The sequence below is a fragment of the Geotrypetes seraphini genome, chromosome 7 (genome assembly GCF_902459505.1).
Source record: "Geotrypetes seraphini chromosome 7, aGeoSer1.1, whole genome shotgun sequence".
Classification (NCBI taxonomy): Eukaryota; Metazoa; Chordata; class Amphibia; order Gymnophiona; family Dermophiidae; genus Geotrypetes; species Geotrypetes seraphini.
This window is the reverse complement of record NC_047090.1, coordinates 150,045,934-150,073,012: the sequence shown is the minus strand read 5'-3', so window position 1 is coordinate 150,073,012 and position 27,079 is coordinate 150,045,934. Positions and strand designations below refer to the sequence as shown.

Sequence of the window (27,079 nt, the reverse complement as noted above, 5' to 3'; positions counted from 1 at the left end):
AGACAGAATCAATCCATTCCGTTGGGACGTGCTAGTTACATAAATATTAAACATATGGTTTTCACCAAAAATCTCTTTCCTATATAATAACCCCGAGTAGTGATGCAGTAAATCTGAACCCGATAGGCCTCTGAGTAGCATTTATGTAGCCAAAGGATCTGCATCCCCTGCACAGCGTCATCTATTCTCTCATCCAGTTGTCAAAGGCTAATCGCTCACAAACACACATGCTGGCAAGGAAGAGCCCAACCCCCCCCCCCACTCGATGCTAAACACTCGTACATCACCGCATCAGCTATTTCTGGTCTTTATAATCCATGCTAATCAACAGCGCAAAGCTAATCATTGAAACAGCACTTACTGTCTAAAGGGTAAAATCATTCCTTAGTGCTGGCTCCGACCCCGTGAGCAAAGCCTATGTGTTCCACGCTTCTTATGGAAGAGGAAACCCCTCCCCCCATGAGTGCCCTATTTGTTCACTGGTTTAGAGAAAGCCCCTTACTAGGGAGCCAGTACATACACTATACACTGGAAATCACGGCCAAAGAACAGAGGATGAGAAACAGGCTCACTTTCTTTAAGCAACCACAGATATTTATTCAGGTTTATAATCTTCAAAACTGTTGTATTGTTTTATTTTATTTATTTATTTATTTTTTATTCCACTTCATACCTAAGCGGATTACATCTAAAACAATCATAACAAAATTCACAAACTTTAACAGATATAATAGACTGCTCCATAATTTGATCACCTGCACAATTTAAAAAAAAAAATGTCAGCAGGCTAGCTTGTATATTATGGTGCCTCCCGCCATCTTTTGTCATTTTTGATTTGTTTATTTTCTCTTATTATTTTACCCTACTTTTATTCTATTTTTCTATTTGTATTATTTTATTCTTCTAAATTTAATGTAATTTTGATCAATCCTTTTTCTTGTCTTTAATTAATCCACCCAGGAATGACCGTTAATGGCAGAATTCTTTAAATTTATGAGCCTGCTTCAATGATTTCTGGCTCTGCCTGTGATGGGCCTGTACAGTGCGGTGTGCCGGGGGTGTCTTTTGAGTTCTGCCACTTCTTCCCTGCTGCTTTCTTTGGCCAGTGCTTGGTTGGTGTTCCGCAGCTCACTGGCGACGTCGAAGGATCGCTGCTTGATCGGCGGGGCCCGCCTGGATGTCGTGCGCCCTTAATTGCCTCCTTCTCTCCCCAGTGACGCAGTCTGGTCGGCGAGGCTTGATGTGTGCCTTTTGCAGTCCTGTGCCGGAGGATCGTGTTGTCGGTGCCAGGTGGCTGCTGCGGAGCAGTGTGGTGGGAGAAGGCTCCTTCGTGACGGCTCGGCTGGGCGGCCTCTTGGATAGCGATGAGCTGGGATTTCCTGTGGCCCGCCTTGACGTACTTGCTCTCCGGCTTCAGCTTTGGATTCTGCCTGCCTTTGGATGCCGTGGGCCTCTCCTGTGAACTTTTGCTTCTGGCGATGGATCCGACTTTTCCTGGACCTGGGCAGTGGCACCTTCATTTTCAAAATCTCCCCGTTTATTTTTCTTTTCTTCTCTTACACTTGTTTTTGTTATTATTTATTTTATTCTAATTCATATTTACAGTTGTGTTTAAGACTAATTTGACTGGTTACTGAGAAGATTTATTTATAATTAATTTCTTTTTAATTTTCTTATAAGTTGCAAGTTATTCTATTTATTGATTCTATAGCATGTTATTGACTCTGTAGCATGTGTATCTCTGATAACTTTGTGTATGTATCCTATGTAACCCGTTATGGGCTCCTGGGGAGAATGGGCTATAAAAATGAACAACATCTTCTCAGTGACCGCCTCATCGTTTTGGAATTCGGCCCCAAATTACTTACGTGAGATTACTACCTTAGATAAGTCTAGCTTAAAAACTATGCTATTCAAAGATGCATTTGCAATGTAACCGTCCTTTTAAGGATAGAAACATAGAACATGACGGCAGAAAAGGGCCACGGCCCATCTAGTCTGCCCACATTAATGGCCCACCCCCTAACTACCTCCATGAAGAGATCCCACATGCCAATCCCATCTTTTCTTAAAATCTGGCATGCTGCTGGTCTCAATTACCTATTGTGGAAGATTATTCCAGCGGTCAACCACCCTTTCGGTGAAGAAATATTTTCTGGTGTCGCCATGAAATTTCCCACCCCTGATTTTCAACGGATGCCCTCTTGTTGCCATGGGTCCTTTAATGAAAAAGAGATCCTCTTTCACCTCGATACGGCCCGTGACATATTTGAACGTCTCGATCATGTCTCCCCTCTCTCTGCGTTCCTCTAGTGAGTACAGCTGCAACTTACCCAGTCGTTCCTCATACGGGAGATCCTTGAGACCTGAGACCATCCTGGTGGCCATTCGCTGAACCGACTCAAATCTCTTCAGTACCCAGTATCGGGTTTTAATTTACCGTTTCCCCACCCTCTCATATTTCCCTATTTTTGTTCTTTCTTCTCAACGATTGTAGTTCTTTCCTTTCCTTACGTGCCTGTTTGTTTAGTTCTGGTTAGTCACGTCAGTCTAAAAAGTTTGCCTCTTGATGTTTCCTTGATGTAATATATCTGATGTTTATTTGTTCCCTGCACCCTATAATTTTTATTATGTAAAGCCACTTTGATTACAGAAAAGGTGGGATAATACATTTTAATAAACTTGAAATTGAAGGCACTGCAGATACTGGATTGATTGCAGGGGTTCCTAGGAGTTCACATATATCCCCTATATTGAAACGGTTATACTGGCTGTCTATTCAGCAAAGAGTACATTTTAAGATCATTGCAATCATCCATCAGATATTGTACCATATCGCTCCAACGGTACTACAAGAGTTGTTCGAAATTTACCGACCTAGAAGAAATCTAAGGTCTGAAAACACTATGAAATTTAAGTTTAGAGGGGAAGATGGCTATAATTCATGTTAGAATTGGAGCATCAATGATGTCAGTGGCAGGTGTCAAACTTTGGAACGCTCTGCCAGGCATAATTGCAATTTTAGGTTGGAAAGATCCGTTTTAAGAAAATGTTGAGAACACAGCTTTTTGTTAACGTTTTCCTATGAAAATGTTGCTATTTCTGTTCTTCCTGTAAGATACGATGCCACTAAATATCTGGGTTTTAATTTTTTACAGTTTGATTGCTGAATGTTTCATTGATGAGATGTTTGTCCACATCTATGCGACTAAAGGGCGATTAGTATATTATGTATGTAACCAACATGTTAACTGCATAGTTCTATGCGGTATATAAATTTTTAAATAAATAAATAAAATTAAAACTACTAAGCTCTCAAAACAGTCATCTTCCTGACCCCGTTAAACACTGTACCCTCAACCATCACTCAAAAAAAAAGTTACCGGACATAATAACATTACATTAAATTAGTGATTTCTATTCCGCCTGTGCCTTGCGGTTCTAGGCGGATTACAATTTAGAAGATGTCTGGACATTTCCAGTAGAATTGCATAACAAGGAGTGAGTATATTACAGGTTACAGTATAGAATAATAACACAATTCAGGTTACAGAAGATGGTTACATAGTGTTGATGGAAGAAATTACAGATGGTGATAGCTTATAGGTTTCTTAATATGTGATACAACGTTTAAGGAAGAAGTATTCTGGTTGCTGATGGAGATTGTTTTTTTGGGTTTCTTAATATATGTTGGAGATATAGTTTGAAGAGAAGATTAGTTTGAGGTTTTGATTAGGCGTTACTATAGGGGTGGTATATCCGAGAGTATGATCTTGAGCTAATGAGATGGAGGTTAGAATGGTTAGAATGGTGGGAAGTATTTTTTGAATAGATGTGTTTTTATTTCTTTTCTGAACACTTTAATGTCTGTTGTTTTGTTCAGTATTTTGGAGATGGAAGGGTCAATAATCACTTACAGCATAAAAACAAATTCATGCATAAAGCACCACTATTATGTTATAGGGAACAATTTTTGGGCATCGCCTATAGGATGGTATCAAACAGGGCATGCAGGGGAAAAAAAAATTTTTCTCTATTTCTTTTTTCATTTAAGTCATTTGTGTTCCATTTTGTTTTAATGGGTGTTTGCACTATATAGTGTATGTTAAAATGGAATAAAATTGACTGGTGCTACCTTGAAATAAGTTCAGGGAACAATGGTGAATCCATCTGCGGAGGACAATCTGCAGCCTGAGAGCAAAAGCCATAACTGAGGGCCCCTTTTATCAAGCTGTGCAGTAAATGCTCAGACGCTCATAGAACTCCTTTGAGTGTCAGAGCACTTACATGCTGGCCCACGCTAATAACTTCTAGCGCAGCTTGATAAAAGGTGGTGGGGGTGAATTAGGTAAAAAAAAAAAAAGGAAAGTAACAAGAAAGCAAAAAATAACATTAAAAATAAAAATGGGAGAAATGAGAAAATGGAGAAACTAAAACTACAACACTGAAACAGAAATGCCGAGCTCTGGAACGAAAATGGAAAAAATCTAAATCCCCTACAGACAGACACTCTTGGAAAGTCAATATTTTCTACAATACTGTTCTAAAAAAAGCAAGGAAAAACTTCTACGGACAAAATCTCCAAATCCAACAATCAGAATAGCACATTATTTAACATCTGGCGTTCCTTAATCTCCAAAAATGACTCCATCCTCCTCTCCTCCCCCTCAACCGATTCTCTAGCAAAGTTCTTCAGCGATAAGGTCTCCACCTTGAGGTGCTCCTTCCCACCTGCAATCTCCTACAAATCTTTGATTCCAATCGACCCCAACCCTATCCCAATGGACTCCTACCCCATCCCAGCCAACAGATCCTGGTCTTCCTTCGAACTAGTTTCTGAATCCCTGGTCCATAATTCTCTGCCTCAAATTGAAATCCTGCAACTGTACCTTGGATCCATTCCCCGCCTACCTTTACGAGAACACTCCCCCTCAGGCCATATCTCTTACCATTCTCATAAATTCCGCCCTCCATTCGGGTCTATTCTCCCCAGAAATGGGCCATATCTCCTTAACCCCACTACTGAAAAAACCTGATCTAGACCCCTCCACACCATCCAGCTACCATCCAATAGCAAACATTCCTCTCCTTACCAAGATGCTAGAATCCATCATATCCACTCAACTATCTTCCTACCTTGAAAAATTCACCATTCTTCTACCCTACCAATACGGCTTCCGTCCCAACTTCAGCACCGAATCCCTTCTGACCTCCTTAATCTCAAAAGTTCAACATCTCCATTCTCGCAACAAGTTCGCCGTCCTTCTTCAATTCGATCTCTCTGCAGCTTTTGATGTCGTCCATCATGATATCCTAATTTACCAACTCACCGAGATAGGCTTTAACTCTACAGTCCTTGACTGGTTCTCGAAGTTCTTATGCTCCCGCTCTTACACAGTCAACATGAAGGGCACTTCTTCCTCCCCCTGGAACCCGATATGTGGAGTCCCACAAGGCTCACCTCTCTCTCCTATCCTCTTCAACATTTACATGTCCTCCCTTAAACTCCTCCATCTCTCCCCACTTGAAACACTTTACACTTATGCAGATGACATCTTTGTTCTCCTTGAGACCGACCGGAACCTCACCAACCTCTCTGCGAACATATCCTCATGTATATCGAACCTTCAATCCTGGGCCCACACTGTGCAGATGAAACTGAACAAATCCAAAACAAAACTTCTCTGGCTCGTCCCAAAACTGGACCAACTGCCCACCTCCATCCCACTGTCCTCTGACCCCACCCTGCATTTTGAATACTCAAGTAAAATTCTGGGAGTCATCATTGACTCTACACTTTCCTTCAACGATCACCTCAACTCCCTAATAAAAAAAATGTTTCTTGAGCCTTCACATGCTAAGGAAAGTGAGAACCTGTTTCCATCAAAAACACTTTGCCGTCCTTGTCCAATCCACCATCCTTTCCAGACTGGACTATTGCAACTCTTTCTACCTAAGCCTAACAAAGAAAAACCTTCAAAGACTCCAGTGGATTCAAAATGCCACTGCTAAGCTTATCTTCGCAAAAAGCAAATTCGACCACTTGTCACCACTTTTGTCCAAGCTCCACTGGCTCCCGATAATCTCCAGAGTCCACTTCAAATGTGCCTGCCTTACTTTCAAGATCCTACACAGCATTCTCCCCCCTTTTACTCCTCTTTCTTGGAATTCCTCTAACCCCAATTCCACCAGATCTACCCAAAAACTGAAACTTTCCTTTCCCTCTCGAAAAGGCGTTTCCCTTGTAGGAAAACTAAGTTCCTCCCTCCCTTTCAGAATCACTGAGCTCTGGAACAATCTTACCTCCCCTCTTAGGAATCTGAGCTCCCTCCAACTCTTCCGTAAACATCTGAAAACCTGGTTATTTTCAAAAATGTAACTCTTCCTCTCTCTGGATACTCTGTCCTAAATTTTCTCTTCATTTTGTCTTTTCCTTTCACTGGAGTTCCTTTCTACCCTAACCCTTGTTAACCGTGCCAAGCTTTGCGAATGTAGAGATGATGCGGTATACAAACCCAAGGTTTAGTTTACAATTATGATACTACAAAAGCTTCAAAAGTGAAGAAACTGAAAAAATAAAAAATGACAGGGATGAGTGCTGGGGGTGGGTTGGGAGAGGGTGGGGGGGGGTCTGTTTTGGAGTCTTTACGGTCTGCATGAAGAACAACGCGATAGACTTTATCATCACTTGTTTTCTATTTGGGCTCTGTTTCTGAATGTTGTGGTTTTGTTTAGTGTTCAACCATTTCTAAAAAAAAAAGTATATATAAAAAAATAAATGACAGTGATAATATTTTTTTTTTAAATCATTATACCATAAGGAAAATTATATTAATGTATACTATACTAGAACCCTCTCGTATATAAGCCAAAAATTGTTCTTGAAAGGACTAAGTAGTACCTGGTTTCATAAGACCAGATTCTATATATAGGGGCAAATTCTATAAAGGATGCCTAAAGTTAGGTGTCTATAATGTAGATGTCCAAAAACTTAGGTGTCTAAAAGATTGAATAATAAGCACAATTAATTACTTTAACAAGCAATAATTAGAAGTTAGACATGCAAAGGCTGTGCACGATTCTCAGAAGATAGGCATGGCCGTGGTTTTAATATGGATGTCCATTTACAGAATTGCATGGTGCTCAGCATTCTTAAGCGTTCTATGACATCTATATATTTGCCTAAAATGTAGGCATTGCAAAACCAAGTCTACTTTTGGGCGTGCATCGGGCATAAGTTCGGCATGTGGGAGGCATCCACATATAGGTGTATGGATTTTATTTTTGAGGTAAAGAGTATTCCTTATTCATAATAATGGAAAAATATTTAACAATGCATTACTCAAGCAAAGCACATGAAAAAATATATTGCATAATTAATTAATTAATTTTAATTTAGATGTTATATAATATGTATTTTTTTTTTTGAAAATCATTTTTATTGGGAGACAACAAGAGAAACAAGCATAACACCGAAGAAAAAACAAGCAAACAATGGCAATCAGGAAAAGAGAATAACAAGCAGCACCAAGAAAAGAATATGCAACATGACACTGCAAAACTGGCCAGAAAAAAGAAAACAAAGGCTGCCAATCTCTCATGTCGGCTCCATCATTTTCAATTCCCCAGACAACAGGACATCCCCCCCCCCAATACCACTAGGAGGGAGAAAGCACGCCCACCAGACAACACCACCAATACAGACAAACACACTCAGACCAAGAACACACCGCAGTCACACACACCCCTCCCTATCCCCGCCCCCAACCCCATTCCGAGAGACCAGAGGCAGCTGCAGAAACACCCTCCATAATGCCAGGTATGCCAGCACCTCAGGGTTAGTGGAGTGAACATTATAACATAGTTCAAAGCGGGCCAATTCGATGATCTGGTTGATCCAGTAAGTCAAAGAAATAGAGTCCTCCCGAGTCCAGTGATGCAGAATTGTTCTCCGAACCGCCAGTAAGGTCAGATAAATGAAACGCCGCTGAGGTATCGAGAAACCCTGTTCCTCCAACAGGACCTGATCCCCAAGAAGCAAGGTTCTGTAGTCCCACTCAATATCCCGTTGCAAGACCAATTGAAGCTGCGCGAAGGAGGAGTTCCATAGAGACAATGCAGGGCATTCCAAAAAGGAATGTAGGAGCGTTCCTGTGGCCCCCTTGCATCTACTGCATAAAGAGTCCCCCCACAATCCCATACGGGCTCCCTGTTCTTTAGTGATATAGGCTCCATGTAGGATTTTAAATTGGGTCTCCTGCCAGGCCGCAGATTTCACAAAGGCATATAAGGTATGAAAAAGGATTCAGGGCTATACTGTGCAGCAAGGTCCCTATTCCACCCGGTGCGTAGAACATCCAGCGACCCGCTGGCAGCAGAGGACTGAACCACCCTATACCAGACCGAAAGGGATCCCTGGGACTCCGGGACTCTAAAAAGGTACTCATCCAAAGATCTGCAAGTCCAGGCCTCCCTAAACCGTTGATGAATGCTCTGATAATAATGCCTTGCTTGTAAATATGCAAAAAAATGGCGATTGGGAATGTCCCATTGGTCCTTAAAGTGAGCAAACAAAACAAAGGCCCCTGTATCTCCTTCCACCAGATGAAATAAAGTGGAGGCCCCCCGAGTGGCCCAGGTAGTAAACAGTGATCGACTCAAGCCCGGAGGAAAGCTAGGATTACCCAGGAGTTGCAGAAAAGGGGAAGCCAGCGGAGAACGAGCCTGTCTCCTACGCCACCATCTCCAGGCCAGGCAAAATGGGTGCAAGAACCGCAATTTAGAAGAAAGGGTTCCCCCTGTACCTCCGGGCATATGCAAAAGATTCAGAAAAGTAAAGGGTGCACACCAACCCGACATCCACTCCGCAGGAGAAAATCGAGCCACCCCTGTCACTCCCTCATGAACAAATCGTATGAGAGCCGCCACATTATACGCTCGGACGTCCGGAAGACCCAGACCCCCCTCCCGCTTAGAGAGGGATAACTTTGCATAGGCAACGCGTGCCGGCCGATGACGCCACAAAAAAGCAGAGAAAAGTGAACGAATTTTCCGAATGTCACGCTGGAGCACCCAAAAGGGAACCGTTTGCAAAGGATACAATAATTTAGGTAGAAACATCATTTTAATCAGGGCAGCCCGCCCTAACAGAGACAACGGGAGATCGCGCCAAGCAGAACAGATATAATATGTATTAGAAATACTATTTATTTCCTTCTTTTCTATTTAAATGGAGTTCTTTTCATAATTTTGATTGAATTATATTGTAAATCACTTTGATCCTTTTTGGCTGTATATGCGGTATATGAAGATTTTAATAAACATAAACCTCATTCCCAAAAGGTTAAGAAAAGAAGAAAAGAAATCCTGCTCACAGCAAGTGGACATGTTTGATGCACAATCTCGACATCATTGTGACATCATCAGTATGCACCTAGATGGCAGATTGTCATTAAAAAAATAGGAATATGTGCTGGGGTACCTGACCCTCCTGGGGATTTGAACCCACAACCTTGGGAAGACGGAAGAAGTGCCTTTAACCACTGAGCCACATCTGTCTTTCTAGCCAGGGCTTGCTGCCCTGTGAGTCTCCTGATGCTACATCACCAAAACACCTTTAGGCCATCCCAAACCACAACATAAATGTTCAGAAAGAGCCTTGGTAGTTTTTAAATCTATTGCAAACCCTCCTGGTACTTTCACACCTAGAAGGAAACTGATGTGGTTCAGTGGTTAACTACATCTTCTTCCCCAGGCTGTGGGTTCAAAATCCACACAAACCCCTCTGGTATTTTCACAGCTTCTTTTTGGTCTCATAAGAGAGTATGGGTTGTGAACAGGTATTTAACAAGTATCAAGAGGACTTTGCCATTTACATAGTAACTGCGTGAAAGACAAGTGTTGTTAAAGGAGCCATGGTCCATGGTTTGGTTTGCATATTATGAAAAGAACGACTGATTTAATTCAGAACAGATCTGCAGGTATGTAAAGCTCTGTTGTTTTTGTTTTATTTTTGTTAACACTGTGCTAGTTTTTACTACTACTACTAATTTCTAAAGCTGCTGCTAGAGGTATGCAGAGCCCTACAATACACATCTAGGAGTCAGTCCCTGCTAGACAGAGTTTACAATCTAATCAAAACAGGTCAACAGGACAAATAAGAGATTACTGAATTGCTAATGGGAGGAATGATTAAAACAGACATGGGTACTTTACAAGTGAATAGGAATAGTTTTTCACCAATTCTTTGAACATTTCTTTAACTGAAATGAGCTTGTTTGAAATTTACCAACCTAGAAGAAATCTACGGTCTGAAAACACTATGAAATTGAGTTTAGAGTGGAGGATGCCTATTATTCATGTTAGAATTGGAGCATCAATGATGTGTTGGAAAGATCAATTTTAAGAAAATGTTGAAAACGCAGCTCTTTGTTAATGCTTTTCTAGGAAATGCTGCTACTTTTGTTCTTCCTGTAACAAGTAGTGCCAACGAATATCTAGGTTTTAACTTTTTACAGTTTTATTGCTGAATGTTTTATTGATGTTTGTCTATTGTTTGTTCATATTCATGCGACTAAAGGGCGATTAGTATATTATGTGTGTAACCAATATGTTAAGCGCATAGTTTTATGCGGTATATACATTTTTAAATAAATAAATAAGAAGGTATAGTAACAGTAAATAGGTCAAGTTGCTTTTCTTTTCACTTTTTAAAGGATAAATCATGACTTATCTATGAAGATATAGGGCTCCTTTTACGAAGGTGCGTTAGGGCCTTAGCACGCGGAATAGCGCGTGCTAAATCACCCCGCACGCTAGCTGCTAAGGCCTCCTTTTGAGCAGGAGGTAGATTTTCGGCTAGCGCATGCTCTTTTCAAGCGGCCAAACTAAACTCATGGCTCGCCCAAATTATACTTGACGCCTCTTCATACCTCCACTTTAGAAAAAAGCTCAAAACTCTACTTTTCAATGGACCAAATCCTTAAAGCTCCCCTCTTCTGGCTTAACGCTCCCCCTCTCCACATTAGAAAACAGATCGAACACTCTTCTTTGCATCAGACCAAATCCTTAACTCTCCCCTCCCCCCCCTCAACATGGCCCTCCTTTCTTTACTTTTTCCCCTCCTCCCCCCCAAGATCCCTGCCCCCTCCCTCTCATACAATATGCTTTGTTTCCCCCTCTCATAAATTCAATTGTACTCTCTTACAGTACATACCGTATGTGCTCTGTATTAGCCCTTCCTTCACTTAAATTGTCAATGTAAACTAGTTTTTGACCCTTTGATTGACTTGTTATGTTCTTCTTTTTTTCAACTGCACCGTATGTAACTCTTCTATTTGTTGTGAACCGCCTAGAACTCCCTGGGTATGGCGGTATATAAAAATAAAATTATTATTATTATTATTATAGTGCGCGCTAATCCGGTGCGTGTGCTAAAACGCTTAGCACACCTTCATAAAAGGAGCCCATATTCTTTGTGCAATTTTATGGGCAGGGATTTGTCACCGATAATTTTTTAGCCCTTTCAATGATATTTTTATAATTCTTGTGTAGACCCATGATTGCCATTGAGATGAGGCTGGTGCCATCTAGCCCTTTCAAGGAGATGTGTTGTAGCCCATGTATGAGGATTTTAGTGTACTTTTCTTGATACACTGAGAACGATTTAAGTCTTTACAGTATTTTTTACACAGTATTTCCTGATCTGTACCTCTATAGCATCTCTGTTATCAAGTGGCACGAGAGAAAGAGTTTTGTGTTTTCTTTAAGGTGAGACACATATAGATTTATTTTACATTAATGCATTTTTCCCTTTGGTATACAATATATATATTTCTTAAATTATTATCACTGACATGAGTGGACAGTCACCATTTTTGATTTTCTCACTTCCTCCCCTTTGGAGTGTTCCTAACATCGCAAACTCTAGTTTTAGTTTATCCATTTTTCTTCTTTTTCTCCCCTTCCTTTTCATTTTTTGCTTCCTTTATAGTTTGCTTATTTTCCGGACCTAACTCATTTTTGTTTTCCGCTTCACAAGTAGGTTATTCATCAGTGGTCCAGATTAATATTTGAATTCTATATTAGTCCTTGATATAGGCAGTGGTGCCAAAATGTGTCAGGCAATGAAAAAGACTACTAGGTTGATCAGAGTTAAGCAGATAGGAGAGGCTGGGCAGTGAGGGAATATTTAGCAGCTGAGGGGAAGTAGAAAAGTAATGGGCATAAATGAAAGGAATAAAGGTGCCAAACCTTTGTGTTAACAAAGTATATAAAAGTAAGAGGAAAATGTTGCTTTGGTTCTCAAAAGAGGTAGCTGGAAACATAAAGAAAAAGAGGTTAGCCTTCATAAATAATAAATTTAATCCAATAAATTACAAGACATAAGAGAGAGGAAGACAGGCAACAATAACTAGAAAAGCAAGAGAAGATAGAAAAGTAGTCAGGAAAGCACAGTTGCAAATTGAAAAACAAAATAGCCTATATACAGTAAAATTGGGAGACAAGACAGTTTTTAGTTATAGGAGAGAGTGCCAAAGTGCCATTGTGAAGATCAAGAGTGAAGGGAAGGAATATGTAGAAGTTGATAACGCTGTACTGCTTAACAAATATTTCTGTTTTGTGTTTACAAAAGTCAGGGAGTAGGAACACAAAAACAAATGCTAATGGGAATAGATGTGTGGTAGACATGTACTGATTCTCAGAAGACTGCTTGTGAGGAGCTAGCTAAACAAAAAGTAGGCAAAATGATGGGAACTGACAGAATGCATCTTGAGAGTACTCAAGGAACTTCTGGCAGCAACTCTGTTTGACCTTTTCATTGCTTCTTTAGAGTCTTTAGTGGTCCTGGAGGACTGGAAAAAGGTGGATGTGGTTTCTCTCCACAGAGGTTGAAGGATGCGATTGATAATTACAGGCCTGTTAGTCTGACCTCTGAGGTGACTAATGGAATGGAAATTCTTCTAAAGCAGAGGACTGCAGGACTCAAGGCAGAATGACTTCACTAGAGGCAGGTCCTGTCAGACATATCTGATCAATTTCTTTCACTGGGTAGTGAAACAGTTGGATTTAGATGGAGTGCTAGATGTGGCATACTTAGATTTTAGCAAAGCCTTAAACATGGCTCTGCATAGGTAACTGATAAATAAACTGAGGACCTGACTCGTCATTTCTCACATTGATTACTGCAATACTCTATACTAGGACATAACGCAAAAAGAAATACGTCGTCTACAACTCTTACAAAACACAGCAGTCAAATTAATCTATAGAGCAAAGAAATTTGATCATGTCACCCCCCTTCCTCCGTAATGCCCATTGGTTATCTATCACACACCGCTTAACATACAAAATACTTCTAACCTATAAAACCAAACACTAACACACCAGCTTTCATTGACAAACTTCTGATCCCCTATGTTCCCTCCAGGACGCTCTGATCCAACACTCAAACTTTGCTAACAATTCCATCTATACGGGAGATATTCTATAATACAACCTGTAAAACTATCTTTTCAGTCACTGCCCCCTCTCTATGGAACACGTTTCCATTAGACATTAGAATCGAACCCTCCCAAGACAAATTCAAGTCCAAACGTAAAACCTTTCTTTTCAAAGATGCATATAACACCTGAAACAATTCTCGTCAAGCAGAGCTCACGAAACGGTTCATAGATGAAAGTGCGCGGGACAATCGCGCGCAGACAAATGAGCTGAGACAAATGCATGCAGGATGTCAGCACTCCGGATAAAAAGTTAAATTTAAAGTGCTCCAAGGGGGGTCCCCCCAGTTTACTTGGAAGTGTTGGCACTGCTGTTGAGGGAGCTTGGGGGGGGGGGGAACCCCCCATTACAGAGGAAAGTGTAATTTTTCCCTGTTTTAGAGAAAAATTAGTTTCCTCTGTAAGTGGGGTTGCTGCTGCTGTATATGGGTGTGGATGTGGCAGTGGCAAAAATGTGTGCCCCCTCCCCCCCCCAAATCTGAAGTCTGGCTTTGTGCCTGCTTGAATGCACAGATAAAGAGGTTAACACAAACACAAAAATAATTCCCATTCTCCCTGAATCTGAGGAAAGCTACTCTGGAAGCAATAGCGAGTAAGAATACATAAGAAATTCAAATACGAGAGGAAAAAGAACTCTCAGAAAAAGTCACGGTTTTACTTTTCTATTTTGCTTCATTTGTGTTTTATTCTGTCGCCCTCTTTCTCACATGTACATGTGGCCAAAAGATGAGTGCACTTAACGGGCCAAACCTCACTAGAACATTAACACCATTAGGGTAGACGCAGGCTCCCCAAACGGTTTCCATGGCAATTGTACGCTTCCACCCCACATCCCCTTCTGCCCTGTGAAGCATTACAATGCTTTTTCTGAGCAGCACAAGCTGAAGCACATGTGCACATGAACATCTAAGAGGGCTATTTAGGATAACTGCAGCCAGATGGCAACTTGAGTTTTGTCCTAACGCATCAAGGACTAAAGAAAGCTAAAGAAAGCCAGACTCATTTGCTCACACGTTTCAGACTGTGGGTTTGTTTTTTGGTTTTTTTGCTGAGACAAAGGCAATCAGCTTATTAATATTAATCATTTAAACTTTAAATAGTCTATTTTTAACCAGTGCACAAGTTGGCTTCTCACTGAACAGAAGAGAGATACGTATTAGCTTAACAGATTTATAAATTTACTAATAAAGTTGAAATGATCTTATATTTAAAGACGTTGAATGGCTTCACACTCTTTATACAGTAACTGCAAATTGTGGTAATAAAGACCCTTTTCTAAGGTTGATTCTGTGCCTCAGGCTGTAGCACCATACACCAAAGCCCAACAGATGAGAGTACATGTTTGCTGTCCATTAAGGCTAGCAAGGGAGCTAGCGAAGGTGATGTAGGTGATCTCAGGGACACAGAGAACATAAGAACTGCCACTGCTGGGTCAGGCCAGTGGTCCATCGTACCCAGCAGTCCGCTCCCACGGCTGTCCTTAGGTCAAAGACCAACGCCCTAACTGAGTCTAGCCTTACCTGTGTACGTTCCAGTTTAGCAGGAACTTGTCCAACTTTGTCTTGAATCCCTGGAGGGTGTTTTCCCCTATGACAGACTCCGGAAGAGCGTTCCAGATTTCTACCACTCTCTGGGTGAAGAAGAACTTCCTTACGTTCGTACGGGATCGATTCCCTTTTAACTTTAGAGAGTGCCCTCTCGTTCTCCCAGAGAAGTCGGCTGCCTTTATCATGTTGGCCCCTACCAGCCACAAAGTGTGATAATGAGGTTTTTTTCCTCAGAGAAAAAAAGCCTCGAGGCATGGGTTAAGGGGTCCAGTTGACATCTACGCAAACCATCTTGAGTCACAAGTTTGGAAAAAAAAAGGAAAGCGAAAGCGTTTTCTTACCGTGCTCCAATGACGTCGAAGAGATGCTGCCAGCGGTCATTCATTTTGTTGAGCTTGTTCTCTATCTCGGTGGATTTGGCTGCATTGCTGACTTTCAGCAGTTCATCGCCCATTTCCTTCAAATGAAGTTTACTTTCATGGAACAGATTTATTTCCTCCACACATTCCTAACAGGGAAACAAGTTTTGCTAAATAGAAGTAACGGAATTTATTGCTCTGGTCCAGACAATCATACACTCTGTGTAACAATTTTTTTTTTTCCCTGTTCCTGGGTAGTGGCGCCCCTTCCCCACCCCCCTCCCTGCCGCGCGTGCAGCCCTTTCCCTTTCCCCATACCTTTTTAACTTCTACAGTGTGAGCAGCATGCCCATGTCTGTGTCTGCTTGCCCTTCGATGCCACTTCCTAGGCACGGGTCCCGGAAGTGACATCAGAGAGAGAGTGCCGATGCCGACATGGGCTGCAACCTCGGGCCAGGGAAGTAAAAAAGGTACGGGGGAAGGCAAGGGGCACTCGGGGCAAGCAGAGGAAGAGGGGTGCCATACCCTTTGGATGAGGGCATCTGGGACGGACTGCCCCTCCTTACTGTGCCACTGTTCCTGGGTAATAAGTGTTCTTTGTAAATTGCCTATGCCACAAAAGTATAGAAAATGGCTATGATTCCCCTCCAGCTTTGCTTTTGTGACTGGGACATTGATATTTTGAAAAAAAAAATTTTTTTAAAGAACATTCCAGATTGATTCCAAGCAGAGTAAACTTAGGGACCCTTTTACTAAGGCGTGGTAGGGCACTGCCACACGGCAAACAATACTGTAGGCATGCCACACTTGCTGCTGTGGTAAAAAAAAGATTCACCATGCAGCAATTGAGGCAGAAAGGCTTACCACGGCTGTGGGCAGAGATGGGCAGAGGAAGGTGCGCATTGAGGGTGTGCATACCCACAAAGCACTGGCACACTGCGGTAAAGGTGTGTAGCACTTCTTACCACCAGGTTATTGACGGAGTCTTTACTGCCTACAAAAAGGCAGGTGGTAAGGGCTTTTCAGATGTGCTGTTACCACAAAGTGTGCAGCGGAAACCTGCCTCTCAGCAGACATGACTACAAGCCATGCTTTTATAAGCCACGGTAATTTAATTTTTGAATTGTCTTGCGCCAAAATCACCAGTAAGCACCTGCTGTGATAATTTTGGCCCTAGGCCTTGGAGTAATTTCAAGAACTTTCTAGAACTTAACATCAATATAAATAGTAGTACAGTATAACTATAGAGATCCTAAGCCCACCAGCTCAGTTCAATTCCAGTTCCCTAAGTGGTAACATACCTGCCCACTCCCTCCTGCTGCTGACCCTGTCAATCCTCTGACCCCCTGACACTCTCGACAAACCCCCACATCCGATCCCTCTACATTCCCCAACACCTACCCGACATTTTCTGACACTCCCTAACACCCATGACACTCCCCAACACCCACCCAACACCTACCTGACACTCCCCTGACATTCTCCAACACATCCAAAACCCTTAACACCCCCTCCTACCCCAACATCCCCCTGACACCTCCCGAACCTCCCCCCCCAACACATACCTTTAGGAGCTGGCCAGCAAAAGGGATGCCCACTCCCTCTCATACGAGAGGCCATAGGCACCTGGGCCAACCGGAGTCTTAGGCCTCCTACCCAGTTCATTCTGGGATGTATTGTAATGACAATCGGGGCCTTAGACCATTCCCAGTGCATCCCAGAATGCACTGGGAAGGAGGCCTAAGACATCAGTTGGCCAGGTGCCTAAGGCCCCTTCTATGGGAGGGGCTACAGACACCTGTGCCAGTCAGGGCCTTAAGCCCCTCCCTGGTGCATCCCAGGATGCACTGGGAAGAGGAAGGTCCGTCATTGTGAAGAGGCGGACCTGGCGACCGGAGGGAGTAGGCATCCCTCTGGCCAGCCGAACTACAGAAGGTACTGAAGAAGGAGAGTGTTGTGGTGAGTTTTTGGGTGCTGGGGTTTGGGAGGGGTGCTGCTGGCAGGAGGGAGTAGGCATCCCTCCTGCCTTTCAAGGTTGGGGGGACTGTTTCGGGGGGCATCCTTCTTGCCAGGGGACTTCAAGGGGGTTCAGAGGTGGTGGCGGGAGAGATTGGGCATCCCTCCTGTCGTGGATAGTGTTGGATGGAAGTTCAGGGGGATAGCGGGTGGGTGTTGGGCAACCCTCCTGCCGGGGGGGGGTGGGGGTTCCCTGTCGCAGACACTCAGCTGATCACGGCAGGGGTATTTCCTTGCAACAATCAGATGGGAAGGGATCAGGCGTGATTCACTAACCTGTGCCTGTGACAAGGATACTGGTTAGAGAATTGGGCCACTTAGGCGGGGTTGGGCGTCTGTCCCTTAGGACAGATGTGATTCTGTATAGGATGCCGGTATGCAATTCTCAGCTGCTTTTTAGGTGGCTGCAGAAACCGGCGTCCTTATACAGAATTTCTCCCCTTCTTCCCTGTCTCCTCACTGCATTTCTCTTTTTCGCCTTATCTATTTTCACATACCCTTCTTTCCCCATCTCTCCCCCGTAATCCTCTCCAACCCCGAAGTGGAAACTTTTCTTTAAAAGGAGCAGCAGCTGTTGAGATGGAAGCGGATACTCATTGCCTTCCTGTGCTGCTGGCCTGGGAGCCCCTGCCTTCTACTGAATCCAGTAGGACAGAACAAGAGCAGCAGCAAGCAAGGGGGTGGGGTTTCCCATAACCTCTGAACTTGCTCATCAAACACAAATAAAGATAAAAGTCAACGGTCTTTACATATTCAGAGGCACATGCTAAAAACTATGCGGTTTACAAAATTACATGCATATATATTAAAAATACTAAAACATGTTTCAACAGAACAAACACAATAAAACATTAACTAATTACCATGCATGGATAACCAACTGCATAGAGAACCAGATTTTGAAAGTACCAAATACCTGTGCTAAATAGAGTTCTCAACCTAGTCAGTCAGGTTTTCAGGATACCTGTAATGAATTTGCCTGCGATACATTGGCTTGTACTACCTCCATTATATGCCTATTCCTAGTGGGTATCCTGAAAACCCGACTGTGTGTGTCCTGCTTTAGAGTCTTGCATTATGATCTCCATGAGAGAAACGTTCTCTCTCCAGCTGCTCTCTGGTTTTTGCCTACGAGGCACCAACATTTTAAATCCCACCTCAGGTGGTTACATAATAGAAAGTCTGAGTATGGCTGAATGACACATGCTTGTCCCGTTTACCTTCTGCAGTTTTTCTATCATTTCTTCAATGTTGATATCTGCAGTCTGCAGGACTTTGTTTTCCATCTGGGTCAGCCACTGACAGACCTCTTTATTCTTCTCATCAAATACCGTCCAGGCGTTTAGTCTGTCCTCGATCTCCTGCTTTCGCAGAGCCACCTAAGAATACGGTGTCAATTAACAGCCGTCAGTCCATCTCTCGGCAGGAAACTAACCATTTCAGATATAATTCAAGATAAATGCAGAAAGAGAGCAGGATAAGTATTTTTTATATGTTTAAAGATTTACAAATGCTGTAGTTCTATGCCACTTAATTAGTACTAAATCATATATCTTCCCATAGAGAGTACTAATTTACAATCTGGACTCATTGCATTTATCATATAGCTACATGTAGACTACTTCACATATAGTAGCTACATGTGTAAGAAATTTTTTGGGGTGGACCTTCAAAATGCAGTTGGGCATTAAATCCTTCCAGCTCCTAATGTCTTCGTTAGTCCAACTTTTATTGAAAATGTGTAAAAATTGATTTCTCCATCCTTTTTTAAACTTCCAAAAGTTGAGTATCAAAGGACAATAGAACAACAGATGATCCAATGTCCCTATGTCCAGATGACAGTGCCAGCATCTATTAGATTTAGAATTGTCTAATTTTTGTAACCTAACAGGGGTCCAGAAACTTCTATGTAAGAGGAAAAACCAGGTTTGTCTCATAGATGCTGACGTTGTACATCTCATCCTCCAAGTCCAAATTTGTGGCCACTGAGAAGCAGAAATATACTGCTTTATCTCAATGCTCCAAATGTCTTTAAGGGCTCCTTTTACAAAGGCGCGCTAGCGGGGTTAACGCGCGCGACGTTTCATCACGCGCTAACTCCCATGCTGGCCAAAAACTACCACCTGCTTAAAAGGAGGTGGTAGCAGCTAGCGCGTCCGGCGGTTTAGCGCGTGCTATTACGCGCGTTAAACCACTAGCATGTCTTTGTAAAAGGAGCCCTAAGACTAGATTTTGGTTTTTTTATTCAAGAATTCAGATATTAATTTATACCACCGGGCGGCCTAATGTCCTAGGAAATCTGTCTGGAAGCATAGGACCTGCAAGCTATAATGATTTTTTAGATTTTGCCAATCAGGGAACCCACTCTGAATGGCCTGCTTCAACTGCAACCACCTATAATTGTCAATCTTATTATAATGTGATCTTATGCATTATGTATCTTTGAAGTAAATTCACGGTGTTTTACATTTTTCTTTTATTGTGAACCGTATTGAACTGTGAGGTACTGCAGTATAAAAATAAAGTTACAGTCAAAGCTCAGTTTACGAGTGCTGCGGTTTGCGAGTGTTTTGCAAGACGAGCAAAACATTTGCAAAATCCACACCTCGGAAATCGAGCTTGCCTCGATTTGCGAGCACCCCCCCCCCCCCTCCCGCGATCCGGCATCCTCACTCACCCACCCAAATATAATGGCATACCCCGCTCTGGCACTAGCACCAGTACCGACATGCCGGTGCCCGAAGATCCTCCCTGTTGCTTGTGCTGGAGAGAATGAGAGCTAGAAGGCCTTGAGCATGTGCAGATGCTCAAGGCCCAGCACAAGCAACAGGGAGGATCTTCGGGCACCGGCACGTCTTGTGCGTTGGTGCCAGAGTGGGATAAGCGATTGTGTTTGGGTGAGTAGGTGGGTGAGTGGGGGATGCCGGATTGTGGGGGGGGGGGATGTCAGATCCCAGGGGTGTGTAGAGCAGCGCCGGTGGCCTCGGGGGGGGGGGGGGGAGGAGGGAAGGTGGAACGAATCAAGCGAGTTTCCCTTACTTCCTATGGGGAAACTCGCTTTGAAATACGAGCAATTTGGTTTATGAGCATGCTTCTGGGATGAATTATGCTCATAAACCAAGGTTCCACTGTATTATTACTATTCAGCAACACAACAGTGTGTGGTGCAGTGGTTAGAGCTACAGCCCCAGCACCCTGGAGTTGTGGGTTCAAATCCCGCACTGCTCCTTGTGACTCTGGGCAAGTCACTTAATCCCCCAGTGCCCCAGGTACATTAGATAAGAGTGTGAGCCCACCAGGACAGATAGGGAAAAATGCTTGAGTACCTGAATAATTTGTAATCCGTATAGACTCGTAGGATATACACAATATATATAAATAGATAAAGGCATAGCACTATAATAAACACCCAGGGGTTGATATTCATGAGTTTAGGCAGGAGAGGCTCCTGCCCATTTACACCCACTAAGCAAGAAGACTGCCAACAGTCAGTGGCCCTTAAACAGTTAGTGCCACTGAATATGTCCGCTAGCCATCCATCCCCTACTTGGCAAGATTAGGGGTGGGCCAGAGCAGTGTCAAGTTAGCCAGTCAACGGTGGTTTTAAGTCCACTAATCGACTGCAAAACCGCATAATGTCGGGTCAGTAAAACAGCTGTCTTAACTTTAGGAAGAGGGTTAACTGGGCACCTTTCTATATAGAGGCAATGCCTGGTTAATTTCCGGAAGAAACCAACAACAAGGCAGAACTAGTCAAAAGGTTCGGAGAGTGGTAACTCAATGACAGAAATCCTCTGTGATCACAACGCAAATATAGTGAACTTAGCTTAAAAGTCTCCAGCCGGCTCGGACTTGCGCCAGTGATTCCTTTATTCATGGGTTCCTGAGGAAGGGATGTTGTGTTCCCGAAACCAGGCTTGGTTGGACCTGGTATCCAGTGGTGCTCCATCGTTCGGCCCCTGCTTCGTTTGGATGACTTGTAAAGACCTTTAAGCTAAGTTCGCTGCCCTGATTTTTTGCTTTTGGGAGTTGGCTGGGGGGAGGGGGGGGTTTCTCAGAGTGGTCTCTTTGATTGATTTCACCTGTGTTTCACTTGTTATTTTGTGGTTTGATCCACACTTTTTGATTTAAAGCACGCACTGAATTACCCGATGATGGTGTGTAGGCGGGGGCATGGTTGCCTCTGTCTGATAATGTGAAGTGCTGGAGTATTTCTCCTTTCGCTGTTCCTTCACACTGAGGGTACCCTATTACACCCACATTTATTATTTTATTATTTACGCTATACTTGCGTTGTGATCACAGAGGATTTCTGTCATTGAGTTACCACTCTCCAAACCTTTTGACTAGTTCTGCCTTGTTGTTGGTTTCTTTCTAAGTTTTTGTGTCAGTTTTTTGGAGTTTTCTCCCTGTTCTTTTGGTTAATTTCCGGGGCAGTGAACATACCTGGATATCCAATGCTGGGAGCCATATACACCCTAGCATTAAATATCTGGGGTTAGTTCAGGTCGCAGCTAAGAGCAGCTTAGCAGCTAGTTTATACTGACCACCTATATTACTTCAATAGTAAGCAGGGTCCAGTGTCAGTTTATAACACTCTACTGTTGAGACTACGTTTGCATACACTGCATCATTTTGGGAATTTTTACCAAGTTTAGCAGCATGAGCCGGTGACTAAGAAGGGTAAAACAGAAGCTTTCCAGAGGAAATAAGTTATTTTTACTCTATAGATGGCTAATGAGGAATGGAAAAATATATTCAGCTGCACCTGATCAAGACTCCTTAATAAAGAACCATAAAAACATAAGAATAGCCACGTTTAAATGGTGTCTTATGCTGCAAGAGTTCTCTCTCCACTGATGCACAAACCCCCTGCTAGGCCCATTGAAAGGAAATGGCAGTAGTTTGCACCATGCTAAGGTCAACGGGGCCTTGTCTACTGTAGGAAACAATTTTCATTTCAAGGCAAGCATGCTCCCATTGTGTGAAAAATCCAGGCATATCTCTATTTATTTACCAGTTAATTAAATAGATGACCAATACACACGCGTTCAGATCCTGCTGTGCTACTCATATCTCTCTGCAAATCCATGCTTGACCAGAATATTACGTATTTGAGTGCAATATTAAATATAAAAGAACAAATAATGAAGTTAATATTCAAAACTCTTCTGGCACTACCCAGAAGTTAACCGGACACCAGTCAATATTCTTTTCTTTTCTTTTTTTTAATTCTTTATTCATTTTTAAACTGTCATCAAGTGTACAGAATTCATAATAAACACTATTAATTAGACCACTTGAACATCTTATCATCATATCTTATAAATATAAATGCAACCCTCCCCCCACCCTCCTTCTAATCACATTATTCATTATAAGATCATAAACCTTCCCATTAAATCCTTCCCCTCTTTCAACACTAAATGGCGTATAATTAATAGAAAAATGGCATTAATCATGACAAAAAGATGTTAAAGGCTCCCATATTTTTATAAAACTATTATACTTCCCATTCTGTACCGCCAATGATCTTTCCATTCTATATAGGTGACACAACGAATTCCACCAGAAATTGAAATTAAGTCTACTGTGGTCTTTCCAGTTTTTAGTCAATATTCTGTCCCATGCCGGGTTATCTCCCTTGGCTAAAAGCGAGGACAGCCTTTAGCTGCTTACTTAACTGGTTTAGTAGTGTGAATATTACTGCTAATCGGTTAAGTAGGTTTCAGGTTTATTTAAAATTTGATTATATCGCCTATAAAACTTCTAAGCGATGTACATGATAAAACATAGCCATTATATTACAGCTTAAAATTCAGACAGAGTCAGAAAAGGACTTACTTGATACAAAAGGAACTGGGGGTAGAACTACATTAGTTCTAGGAGAGGAACATATACGTATGGGGAACTACAATTAGGATTGTAGGGGAAAAGAACCATGGCCTCTTTTATCCTTTAGAAAAAGTCAAGCAGTGATCCTAGACTTCAAAGGCATCTTTATAAAAGAAAGCTTTCAGGGAACTCTTGAATTTGTCCAGAGACGGCACACTTCTCAAGAGAGAAGACATAGATTTCCATAGTTGTGGAGCATATACTGTGAATATCTCATTTTGTCTTGTGTTAATTTGTAGAGAGGGTACTGTAAGTAAATTTTGATCCACGGACCGCTAGGTTCTGAAGACTATGTTGCCCGGCGGGTGCGGTCCCGCTGAGTTTGGGAGTTTGCAGTCTTTTTTCTCTGACCCGCGTTGGACTTTTCCTCTTGAGAAAGAACAGTTTGAAACACGATCTGTGTCGAGGAAGCTGAGTGGAGTGCGCATTTATTTCGGGATTTTACTGCTGTGAATGTGGAATATGCATGGACTATTTCTGATGTGATTTGGATTTTTTCACGAAAGGTTATCTGGGGATATGGGAACACATGGACTTGCTTGACAGCTGATATAAGGCGCCATGGCACTTCTATTATCGCCTGCCTGATCAGGACAGTGGAGAAACAGCTGAGATAAATATCGCTCTTATCTTTCAACACTGTATATACACATTTATTAGATGGAGGTAGGGGGGGCAAGTGCTACGATGTAAATGTTAAACATCTTTTCAGCCTTTAATGGCATTTTTGATGTTGATTTCACTGAGCACACATCTAATTTAATTTTTGTATATTGATTTTTTTATTCTCTAGTATTTATCTAAATTCTCTTGTTTTGTGTGCCCTCTAAATGGAGCACAAGAGCAATCGGTCACACATTTTACATTGTCATTACCGTATTTTTTGCTCCATAAAACACACTTTACCCCCCAAAAAAATTGGTGGAAATAAGGGTGCTTCTGATGGAGCGAATACCTAACCCCCCCCTTACCTTATTTTAATTCTGGTGCCTTCCCTCGCTGGACACGGCTGCCTCTCTAGCAGGGAGGGAGGGAGGAGAGCAGGAGGTCGGAACCCGTCGCCGCTGCTGCCATAGCCGCTAGCTCTTGTCAGGGCCGCACCACCGTGCCGGGACTCTCAGCAGCTTCCGGTTCCTATGGCTGCTGCTCGTGCCCGGCCCGCGGGGAAGCTGCTGCTACTATAAAGACGCGGCTGCCTCTCTAGCGGCAGAGCAGTGCGCAAGGCTACCTGCCTGGTTGGCTGAAGCAGCTGCCTCCTCTTCCCTTCTCTAACGGCACAGTGGCGCACAAGGCTGCCTGCCTTGTCCCATAATCCTTCCCGCGAGAACGGAAGCGGCGCGGGACCAGGGAGGCAGCCTTGTGTGCCGCTCTGTGGCTAGAGAAGGGAAGAGGAGGCATCATAAAGTATGAGGAAATAATAACATTCAAACAAAATAACATAGCCAGATTCACAAAAATTTGGACCCCTCTTGATAAATATGTAAGGACTCATGTAAATCCCAATTAACTTTACTTTGTATATTAACTATGCTATGGGCTCCTTTTACAAAGGTGCGCTAAGCGTTTTAGTGCATGCACCGGATTAGCGCGCACTAGCCGAAAATCTACCGCCTGCTCAAAAGGAGGTGCGTGCGCTACTCTGCGCGTTAAGGCCCTAAAAGGAGCCCTATGTTTTGCATATTATTATGTATGTTTTGGTTTCTGCAGCTTATTGTTTTGTTTCATTCTTATTCTTTTGTATTTGTAAAATTTCAATTAAAAAAAAAAAAGAAATTCAGAAGAGAAAACAAAAACCAAATATAAATTACATTCTGCAACCTTCTCATATCTAACTCCTCTAGGACTTGGAAACCTCAATCCCCATAAAATTGCCCACCAATCTTTATTGTAACGTGAAACAGCAAATAAGCACTTGTATATCATTTTTACCACAGATAGGAGATATATCACACCCCATCCTGTTTCCCTAACTTAACAGTGCAGAGAATGTTGGTGGTGATATTCAGCAACACTGTCTGGTTAAAGTGCTGCTGAATATTGCACTTAGGCAAATATAAACTCTTTTGTCCAGTTAAGCTGCCTTGTGGTAGAGTGGCCTAGTGGTAAAGCTGCTGCCTCAGCACCCTAGATTATGGGTTCAAAACACAGCACTGCGCCTTATGACCTTGGGCAAGTCACTTAATTCTCCATTGCCCCAGGTACAAAATAAGTACCTATACATATGTAAACCACTTTGAATGTGTAACAAAAAATAAAGCAGTACAGTGTTCCCCCGGTCGTTCACGGTCCCGCTCATTCGTGATATTTTCCGACCACGAACCACCAACAAGGAGAGGGCAGCGGGAGAGGCAGGAGAGAGCAGCCGTAGCGCCGGCGAGTGCAGGAAATCACTCGTTGTATGCTCCGACCTCCTCTTCCTGCACTAAGTCGGGCCTTATCCAATCAGGAGCTGCTTTGACACGCAGCTCCTGATTGGTGAGGCCCAACCTAGTGCAGCAAGAGGCGGTCGGAGCATACAGCGAGTGATTCCCTACACTCGCCGGCGCTACGGCTGCTCTCTCCTGCCTCTCCCGCTGCCCTCTCCAGTCTCCCCCATGAAAAATCAGTATTTGCAGTTTTTCAAGATTCGCAGGGGTTCCTGGAACGGAACCCCCGCGAATATCGGGGGAGTACTATATACAAGTCCCCCTTTAATCTAGTAGGATTTTATCTAAAATGTTTGCAGCTAACTGTTTTAACAATGGATACACAAGCTCAGAGCTAACCAAACAGACAAGACGCAGCGAGGCCCGTAAACCTGCAACAAGCACAATGCCAGCTGCGGAAACCCTGAGAGAACATCTAACCAAACAGCCTTCCAGCTGCCTTTGGCTTGGTGTTACGTGTGCAGGTGAGAGGCGCCAGGTCAGGAAATCCTCCTGCATATCGCTTATGAAGGTCACGGGTATTTGGAAGGCAGACAGAAAAAGTACAGCATACGTGGCAAGAAAAATACAAGGCCAGCCTTTTTGTATCTAATGCAACCGGCAAGATCTTTTGCTGTTAATTTTATAATGAATCAGTGGAGACACAATCTGTAAATGCAATTTGTTTTGGTCATGCCATGTGTGCACGTTTAACAATGACAAGAATGCAACAGTTAATTCGTTCTGCTAAGCACGTCATCTTTGTTTTCATTCTTCCCCTACTTCTGCCCTAATGATTTGTGGTCATACTGTGTCATTGTCATAGCAGCTGGCTTTTTTCTTTTTTAACATGGCAGGCCATTCTTTATTTAAAATGTCACAATTAAAATTATATAATAAACTGTGATTGTTTACTGGGCTCAATCTAAAGCATAGAACATGCGACAAGTCTATAATCCCTGCCAAAATAATTATGGCTTTAACTTACAGAACTGAGGCCTAGATTCTCAAAAAAACTGCATTAAAAAAAATGATGGGCTGCTATCACAGCCGTTATAGAAGCAATTTTAAAAAAGCGAGTCATTCTCCAAAAAACACTCATGTCAATTGAGGTTGACAGAGAGTAGCAAAGACTCGCTAAACTTGCATGTTCCCATCGCTGGCGATAGGGATGGGCACATGAGCAAAATAAACGCAACCCCCTCCCCAACAACAGTGGGAGAGATACCCAATCTCTCCCGCCGTCAAACAACACACCCCTCGGCAGCGGGAGAAATGCCCAATCTCTCCCACCACCAACCAACACACCCCTCGGCAGCAGGAGAGATACCCAATCTCTCCTGCCGCCAACCGAC

The 27,079-nt window shown here is 42.8% G+C and overlaps 1 protein-coding gene across 7 annotated transcripts in view; it reads right to left on the bottom strand.

Annotated features, from left to right (window-relative positions):
- SYNE2 (spectrin repeat containing nuclear envelope protein 2) overlaps window positions 1–27,079 on the bottom strand; it is a 654,322-nt gene that overhangs the window by 108,840 nt on the left and 518,403 nt on the right. For all 7 annotated transcript variants that reach the window (XM_033952730.1, XM_033952735.1, XM_033952736.1 and 4 more), the window contains 2 exons: window positions 18,645–18,803; window positions 15,391–15,557 (listed from right to left, as the gene is read on the bottom strand). In XM_033952730.1, the coding sequence (XP_033808621.1) occupies window positions 15,391–15,557; window positions 18,645–18,803 (326 nt within the window). The remainder of the gene's footprint in view (window positions 1–15,390; window positions 15,558–18,644; window positions 18,804–27,079) is intronic.